The following is an 8,400-nucleotide window of genomic DNA, read 5'->3' on the forward strand; positions in this document are numbered from 1 at the left end:
ACTTGCTATATGGTCAAGGCTGTGGTTTTGAACCCTCAACCCTCTGACCTTCCAAGTGCAAGAATTGAAGGTATGGGCCACCGTACTCAGCCCACTCTACACAGCTACCCAGCTCTCCCATGCTGGCAAGTGAGCCTAGGCCCTCACCACTCTGGGAACACATACCATCACTGAGCTACATGACCCCTCTTAGTGATCATAGTGAGGTTTTCTCTGGAAGGGAGGCTGAATAACAGCATCTACACATAACGAAAACATTGGCAACTGGGGCTGGAGAGATGCCTCAGCAGTTTAAGACCACTAGCTGCTCTTCCAGAGGTCCTGAGTTCAATTCCCAGAAACCATATGGTGGCTCACAACCATCAGTAAAGGAATCTGATTCCATCTTCTGGTGTGCATGGAAACAGAGCACTCATGTACTTAAGATAAGGAAGAAAGGAAGGGATGGAGGGAGGGAGACAGACAAGAAAGGAGCTAACAACTCCATGTTGGCCTCTGCCGTTTCTTCTGAAGCGTCAGAGGGCTCTTCATCCTCAGCCTGGGGACATGAGCCTGTCTGAATCTCACTCAGGCTGACGCCTCAGTTGTTTTTGGATTTAGGGTTGGGAGGCTGGCTAAACATGTGGCATCTGGAAAGACAAATCCCCAAACCTGGGGGACCAGGGTGAGGTGAAAGGGGGAACCCCTTGGAAAGCAAAAAAACTTTAGGGCGGGGCTGTGAGTGAAGGAGCCCACAATTCCTCACTCCCTCCCTGTTCCAGGCTCAGAGGGCACTAGCAACACAGAGGAGTCCAGGAGTGGGCTCCATGAGACTATCCTGAAGAAGACATACATCACAGGATGGTGCAACTGCCTTACCCCTGGGGACCCCTGGAGTCTGCAGCCACCCCCTGCTGCCCCCACCTGAACCCTTGATCCCAGCTCCGCAGCCCCCGCAGTTTCCTGTTTGCCCACTCTGTTTGCCCAGCCTCAGGAACAGAGCTGATCCTTGAACTCTAAGTTCCACATCGCCAGCAAAAGTAAGCAGTGGCAGGGCCAGGCTGAGCTTATCAGTCTCCCAGCCCAGCCCCTGCCCACACACATATATAGACCAGGGAAGAAGAGCTGGACACCCAGACTGTCGGAGAGCTCCGGGGAGGTAAGTGCCTCTACCTGCCCTCGGTGGCTCTGGCTCCATAGCGCCTCCCAGTTGATGCTCCACTGTCCAAATCAATACCATGGATATCTCTCACCTTTAGCCATTCTAGCCAATGCTTCCACGGGCTTGAATTGTGTATGGAGCCTTTCCATGACAATGCCTCCCTTCAGCCCAGCCCTCCTCCTCCTTCTTCTTCTTCAGGTCACCCACACCCTTCAGGATGAAAGCTGTGGTGCTGGCCCTGGCTCTGGTCTTCCTGACAGGTAGGTGCCTCTTGACCTGCATGGGACTACCTTCCTGGGCACAGAGAACAGAATTCCCACTGTTCTCTTCCCTGACTCTGAGTCTGACCTAACATGGGTTTCCCCTCCATCCCCAGGGAGCCAGGCTTGGCACGTATGGCAGCAAGATGAACCCCAGTCCCAATGGGACAAAGTGAAGGATTTCGCTAATGTGTATGTAGATGCGGTCAAAGACAGCGGCAGAGACTATGTGTCCCAGTTTGAATCCTCCTCCTTGGGCCAACAGCTGAAGTAAGGAAAGACCTAGCATGGGGCCTGGAGCAGGTCAAGGGCTGCCCATCCAGGGTGGGCAGAGAGACCAGTGAGAAGATGCTGGAACTGAGCTGGCTAGCCCTTCACCTGCTTTCCTACCAGCTGGGCACCATGGCAGGTTCCAGTGGAGGACTAGGGATGGGATTCATCTGGCTGTTGGGTAACAACAGCCCCTCATTCGGCCTATGAGTGCCAAATCCCTTTTCCTTGGTCACCCCCAGTACTGGTCAGACAGCACCAAAAAAAAAAAAAAAAAAAAAAAAAAAGGGGACTGGCCTTATAACCAGCACCAACCACATCTGTGTTCTTGGTGCCTTGGGCCATGTGTACAGAGGGATGTAAAGGGGGAAGGCAGGGAACTAGAGGGTTGCATGTTCGGGGAAACTAGGACCATAGCAACTGCACATTAGGGGACGGGGGCACCCAGGTATTATGTGCATGGATCTGCAGACCAGGGGCAGCGCAAGATGCCTGGGCTTGTCTCTCAGCCGCTCTCTCCCCCTCTAGCCTGAATCTCCTGGAAAACTGGGACACTCTGGGTTCAACCGTTGGTCAGCTGCAGGAACGGCTGGGCCCATTGACTCGGGACTTCTGGGATAACTTGGAGAAAGAAACAGATTGGGTGAGACAGGAGATGAACAAGGACCTAGAGGAAGTGAAGCAGAAGGTGCAGCCCTACCTGGACGAATTCCAGAAGAAATGGAAAGAAGATGTGGAGCTCTACCGCCAGAAGGTGGCGCCTCTGGGCGCCGAGCTGCACGAGAGCGCGCGCCAGAAGCTGCAGGAGCTGCAAGGGAGACTGTCCCCTGTGGCTGAGGAACTTCGCGACCGCTTGCGCACACACGTAGACACGCTGCGCACAAAGATAGCGCCCCACAGCGACCAGATGCGCGAGAGCCTGGCCCAGCGCCTGGCTGAGCTCAAGAGCAACCCTACCTTGAACGAGTACCACACCAGGGCCAAAACTCACCTGAAGACACTTAGCGAGAAAGCCAGACCCGCGCTGGAGGACCTGCGCCATAGTCTGATGCCCATGCTGGAGACGTTTAAGACCAAAGTCCAGAGTGTGATCGACAAGGCCAGCGAGACCCTGACTGCCCAGTGAGGCGCCCGCTTCCACTCCCCACCCAAGCATGGGCTTTCTTACAATAAACCTTTCCAAAATGGAATAGCTTCTTTCTTTGGGGGACATAGGGCGGGCGCTAAGGGGACATCACAAGGGACGTGAGAACACGGTGCCGCACTGGGGATTCCTTTGTACGCGACTACTCAGCTCTTAAAGCTCGCTCAAGCTGGGTACCTGGCTGGTTCAGGGTATGAGACAGAATCCCTTCCTAAGAAGGCTCCAAGGGAAATGGATGGCCAGGCAAAGCAGCAAGGAACCCCAAAAGGGTCCCACAGAGGCTCAGAGCACTAGTGCTGTAAGCCAGGATGGGAGTGTCTGGCAATAGGACTGGCTTTGAGACGGCTGGTTTCTTGTGCTAGCCGTGTTTCCAGGTGGGGTCCAGAGGGTGCAGGACGGGAGCCTCTTCCACTCCCTAGAGCCAGGATTCCTCCAGGAGCCAGGAAGATTGGAGTTATTGGGTGGGAGCTAATAAAAAGCCTAGAGCTGAACCTGCTCTCAGCAAACAATTCCCTTTGATCTTTCCCTCCGGTGCACCCACACAGTGTGCTGAAAGGGTCAAGGCTGCAGCCACTCTACCTGACAGTTGGGTACAAAAACAAACAAACAAACAAACAAACAAACACCCCTCTTCGTGATGCTGATGACCACACATTTACTAGAGAGGCCTTCATATCCATCTCTAAATACTGAAGGATGGCCTTTAAGTCCACACCAGCTGGGGAAGCTGAGCTGGGAGGTCTGAAGTTAGTCACTGCAGAAAAGGTGGGTCAGGATGTGCCATTCCATTTAAAAAACAACAACAACAACAACAAAAACTTTTATTACATGGGGCTGGTAAGGTAGAGGCACTTTCGGAAGCCTGAGGACCTGAGTTCAGTGCTTAGAAGACACACACACACACACCCCACAAGTATAAATTAGAGTAATATAAAATATTTAAATTTTATTAGACTTGTTTAGTGTGTGTGTGTTTTCACATGCCACAGAACATGTGTGGAGATAGAGGACAATTTGCAGGTATCTGTTCTCTTTTTCCACCATATAGGTCCCAAAGATCAAACTCAGGTCACCAGGATTAGTGTAGAGAGCGTCTCTACTAGCTAGGCCATCTTGCCAGTCCTTGTTTGTATTTATTTTATTTGGAGACAGTGTCTCCACTAGCCCAGGCTAGACTCAGATGATCTCTGATCTTTCTGCCCCATCTCCCACGTGCCGGGGGTTACAAGGATGACCCACCACTGTTACTCTGTGCTGAGACAACCCCAAAGCTCTGTGCATGCAAGGCAAGCACTCGACCACCTGAGCTGCAGGCCAAGCCAGGCTGTTCATTGGTTAGCCTAGCCCGCTATGGAGTGTAACCAAGCACTCATGTTCACAGGGATGAGGATGTATGCAGAAACGCTTTCACACCAACAGCCTTCCTCTCATCTGCCCCTCTTCAGGCCTGCGTTGATATGCAGGTGATCTCCATCCATCCCCGGTGTATCTTCATGAGCCCCTGGCTAAAAGGGTGAGTTTTTAAATCCACAATCATGTGGAGCCACAGCAGACATTAAACCAGGTTTGGGTAGGAAGGTTTCCTGGTGTGGACACTGGGACTTCTGGCTCTTGGTGGACAGGAAGAGAAACCCCTATTGGATTTCCAGAGAGAACATAGTCCAGTCTGCTGGTTGTGCCAATGTAGTCTGGAAAGGAGCTTCCAACACCTGGCAGAGGCTTTTCCGATGCCAGCAACGTGGAAAATGGAAAGCTGGCCCTGCAGTGTGCTTGCCCCTGATCCGGGGCAGCCACCGGCACTCTCTGAACATTGGTCTTTTACTCTATAATGTGCAAGACCTGTTTTGTGACACTGGGTCTCTTTGAAGTGAGTGTTTGGGGGTGGCAGGAACTTAACAAGCAGCCCTTTGGGGATTCTGAGGACACTGGGTCTCCATTCCAGTCTAGGAGGTCACCTCGTTTAGCTATCACAGTGAGGACTGTTTACAAGGGGTATTTGGATGCGGCACCTCGTGCTTTTAGACACTACCATTTCATTTCTACAACAAACCTTCAGGAGAGGGGCAGATCCTACCCACTTTATTCGTAAGAAATGGAAGCAGCTACAATGCAGTGGTGTTGAGACTTATCCAACCACCCTCCCAGCCTGCCTCCTTCCTTTCGGCCTGTTTAAAGGGGCCAGGCAGCCTGGGCTGTGCAAACCAGCTGCACAGGGTTGGTGATCACATCTGACCTTAAGCCTGGAGATGACATAAGATTACTAGCTAGACAGATACTACACTCCAGCCACGTCGTCCACGTTGTCCTGCCCTTGACAGATTTATCACAGATTGTAACTGCAAATCTGTTGTGACCTGCTTTGATCTTTCCCATTAAGTCAAGCAGGGAAGCGGAGTTCTACGTACAAAGGAAGAAGCACTCCAGAGACCACTAAAGAGGTGGATGACCTACAGCCCCAGGCCCACCCCTTCAACAGGCCTAGCTCATCCCCATGCCCAGACATCAAGGCACATGGGACACCTACTAACCGCAGCTTCTTATCCAGCTTTATTAGGGACAGCATGTTTAGGTGAGATCTAGGGAGGGGTGAAGACATGAGAACATACTTTCCCCTTAAAGCAACCTTCAGGGGCCACCTGGAAGGCCTGGAGGGGGGCAGCAGGATGGAGGAACAGGCACATCTGGAACACAGAAGTCTCACGACTCAATAGCTGGAGTTGGTTGGTACTCAGGGTTAGAATCCCAGAAGCCGGTGAACTTGTCAGTAAACTTGCTCCAGTAGCCTTTCAGGGACCCGAAGGGATTGTCCATCCAGCCCCTGGGGGTTAAAGCAGTAAGAGGCATCCATGGGGGGGGGGAGAGAGAGAGAGAGAGAGAGAGAGAGAGAGAGAGAGAGAGAGGGAGAGTCGTGTGTGTGTGTGTGTGTGTGTGTGTGTGTGTGTGTGTGTGTGTGTGTGTGTGTGAAAAGCTCCCTCGTGGGCAGCTAGACCCAGGACTGCACACAGGGCTCCACTGGCTCTCTCAGCCACCAGCACCACCTTGCCTATCACCACCCCAAAATCATCTGCAACTACCTTCCAGGGCAGAAGAGATGGTAAAGAGAGCCCTAAGAAACCCCACCTTCATCAAGGTTGGATCAGACCCTCAGTGCCTCCCATCCAATCTCCTTTCAGGCCGGAGGCACCAAGTGCTGGGGAGCCGGATACTAAGGTCAGCCTGCCTGTATAGTCTATACAAATCGCTCCCTTGAGGTACCCCATCCCTGGCTCTAAGTGGATGAGGCAGAGGCAGGGCCAGTCTCTCATTTGAAACATCACTGAATGACTTTTAAGCTGTGTGATCTAGGCCAGGTTATCTAACTTTTTATCATCAGCAAAACCGAGTATCTAATATCCTCCCCACACAGCCTGTTCTGGGGATAGAGACTGTCAACATCTTCTGCTACATAGGTAACTGAACTATCAAATGTCAGCCAAAGCCATTGGCCGGGGGGTGATGTTTCATAGTGGGCAAGATGCCTACCTCAGACTGAGCCCAGGGATGGGACCAGGACAGACTCCCACCCTCTAACCCCCAACCTCCCACCTCACTTCCCACCACTACCCCCTGCATACAGGCAGAAACCAGAGCAGGTAGGGCTCCCAGCGTGTGCTCAGGACCCAGAGGAGAAAACCTGCAGCGAGGCTAAATGCCCCTCAGGTTGCTCTGAGGAGAAGCAGAGAAGATAGGAGAAGGCTGCTTGCCCTGCCTTGTCATCTTGGTCACAGTCCCGAAAGGCCTCATGAGGGGCCAGAGGCTCAGGCAGGTCCCAGGCCCTGGTAAACTTGGTGGACCACAGTCTCTGTGCTAGGGTCTTAGCACCAGGGCATGAGAGGAGAAGACACAGGAAAGGAGGCCAGTGTGCCTACCTGGCCACCACAGCTATATCGGACTCCTGCACGCTACTTAGCGCATCCTGGACCGTCTTGGAGGCTTGTTCCATGTAGCCCTGCACAGAGCCCAGCAGTAAGGATCCCTCTACCTCTTCAGCTCCTGCAAGAGAGCAGAGTTAGGTCAGCCCAGCCACCCCTTATCAGGGCAGGGCCCCCTGACCAGCTCCCACTGAAACCCAGCCCCACTCCCACCAGCTTACGAGCAGATGCCAGGAGAGCCAAGAGGGCCACAGTGAGAAGCGTCCGGGGCTGCATGGCACCTATGCACCTGCGGGAAAGCATCTCATGAGAAGGTACTGTGGATCTGCCACATCTAGGTCCTCCCCTTGAGAATGCCATGACTCCTGGGTCATGAATCCCAAGCCTTTTTCCTACTGATATCAGACAGAGAACTACAGTAGACCCAAGCCCCCAAGTGGAGTGGAAGGTGGAGTATAGAAATACTCTGCAGAACGGGACTCTACCCTAATATGCTGAGAAACAATAAGTTTCTTTCCCTCGCTAGGACTCAGTCCTGGGTAGGCATCTAATAGCTCAGAGCAAGCCAAACAAGGAGCAGCGTGACCCAATTGCAGGCAGCTCTGCCACTACCCAGTGCAAGGCTTTTGGCCCAGTGGCCTCCCTTTCTCCAGCTTCTAGCCCTCCCCCCACCCACCAGGAACCCAAGGGTGGAGGCCATGTGTCCCAAGCCTTCTGTGGGCTAGCTGGCTGGGTGGCGAGAGCTTCTCCCTCCAGCTCTTTGTCTCTTCCCGTCCTTCCTCTCCTCCCCAGGGGCATTACCTGGAATAGCTAGCTGCTTCTAGGGATAAAACTGAGCAGGCAAGCAGGGAGGGCTCTGACCTGTTTTATATTGGCTCCAGGATGGGACAGCGGGCACAGAAGGCCCAGTGAGCTGGGCAAAGGTCACCTGCTGAGCAGTCCAGACCAGAGCCCGAGGCAGGAAGGCCATGCAGCCATCTGCCAGAGGAGTTGAGAAATCCCTCTGAGATTGCCCATGCTTTTCACGGCCACCTCCGCCACCAAGGGATCAGCTACCGGCTCACCTAGATGAGGTCAGTGAGACAGGAAAAGACAGGGGACAAGCCTTGGACCTCAGGCCTGCTTTACAGCCTAGAGCCAGTGACAGGCTCCTTCACAGAAGCCCCCTGAAAGCCTTCCAGTAGAATGGAATGGGGAATCTGCGGTACCACTGAGGAGCAACGGTGGAAGTCGGGTGGGAGGGGGCAGAGTGAAGGTTAACATGCCCCCACCCTGACCTCCACCTGTGATCCCAACAGTCTCCTCTGCCATAGCTGGGCAGGGGTTAGTGAGAGAAGGACAAAGGTCACATGAAACCCAAGGCCTTGCCCCTCCCCAACTCCTCCACAGGCCTCCTCTTGCCCTCTGGACCTTCGTTAGTAATCCTGAGATAGAAGCAGGGCCCATGGCTGGGTGATATCTGACCCCTACATGAGCCCTAACTATGAGAACCTGCAAGCAGCAAGGTATAGACAGGCCATTCACAAAGAAGGTGAGGATGAAGGAGGCGCTCTGGGGCTACTAAGATGTCCCCTGAGCTAGTACTGAGACCCATAGCCTAGACAGCAGCAGCGGACATCATCTTCTGGATGCAGACTTTGGAGCCAAGAAATCCTAGGTTTGGGGTTTTTCGGT

At 53.3% G+C, this 8,400-nt stretch overlaps 2 protein-coding genes across 4 annotated transcripts; one reads left to right on the forward strand and one right to left on the reverse strand.

Moving 5' to 3' along the window:
* The first annotated feature begins 1,010 nt into the window (after nt 1–1,010).
* On the forward strand, nt 1,011–2,861 carry Apoa1 (apolipoprotein A1). Its single transcript, XM_021172986.3, has 4 exons — nt 1,011–1,138; nt 1,340–1,401; nt 1,518–1,671; nt 2,200–2,861. The coding sequence occupies exons 2-4, from the start codon at nt 1,359–1,361 to the stop codon at nt 2,795–2,797; spliced, it is 795 nt and encodes a 264-aa protein (XP_021028645.1). The 5' UTR covers nt 1,011–1,138; nt 1,340–1,358; the 3' UTR covers nt 2,798–2,861.
* A 2,478-nt stretch (nt 2,862–5,339) lies between these two features.
* Apoc3 (apolipoprotein C3) lies at nt 5,340–7,634 on the reverse strand. Of its 3 annotated transcripts, none has more exons than XM_021171592.3 (4): nt 7,528–7,634; nt 6,948–7,015; nt 6,724–6,847; nt 5,340–5,633 (listed from the first exon to the last, which is right to left on the reverse strand). In XM_021171592.3, exons 2-4 carry the CDS (start codon nt 7,000–7,002, stop codon nt 5,513–5,515), a joined length of 300 nt encoding a protein of 99 aa, XP_021027251.1. In that variant the 5' UTR covers nt 7,003–7,015; nt 7,528–7,634; the 3' UTR covers nt 5,340–5,512. The 3 variants fall into 3 exon arrangements, with proteins under 3 accessions (XP_021027251.1, XP_021027250.1, XP_085700738.1); XM_021171591.1 differs by lacking the exon at nt 7,528–7,634 and adding an exon at nt 7,403–7,524; XM_085844612.1 differs by lacking the exon at nt 7,528–7,634 and adding an exon at nt 7,212–7,318.
* Nucleotides 7,635–8,400: the final 766 nt, after the last annotated feature.

Source organism: Mus caroli, unplaced genomic scaffold (assembly GCF_978045245.1).
Source record: "Mus caroli unplaced genomic scaffold, Mus_caroli_1 scaffold_11, whole genome shotgun sequence".
Taxonomy (NCBI): domain Eukaryota; kingdom Metazoa; phylum Chordata; class Mammalia; order Rodentia; family Muridae; genus Mus; species Mus caroli.

Bases quoted from the DNA above. Each gene is read 5' to 3' on its own strand.
- Apoa1 (XM_021172986.3), top strand. From the start codon at position 1,359: ATGAAAGCTGTGGTGCTGGCCCTGGCTCTGGTCTTCCTGACAG. The intron at 1,402-1,517 runs GTAGGTGCCTCT...CTCCATCCCCAG, and splicing joins GGCTCTGGTCTTCCTGACAG to GGAGCCAGGCTTGGCACGTA. The intron at 1,672-2,199 runs GTAAGGAAAGAC...CTCCCCCTCTAG, and splicing joins TCCTTGGGCCAACAGCTGAA to CCTGAATCTCCTGGAAAACT.
- Apoc3 (XM_021171591.1), bottom strand. From the start codon at position 7,524: ATGCCCCTGGGGAGGAGAGGAAGGACGGGAAGAGACAAAGAGCTGGAG. The intron at 7,016-7,402 runs GTGGGTGGGGGG...GCTTTCCCGCAG, and splicing joins CCTCCACCCTTGGGTTCCTG to GTGCATAGGTGCCATGCAGC. The intron at 5,634-6,723 runs GTAGGCACACTG...TTTAACCCCCAG, and splicing joins GATATAGCTGTGGTGGCCAG to GGGCTGGATGGACAATCCCT.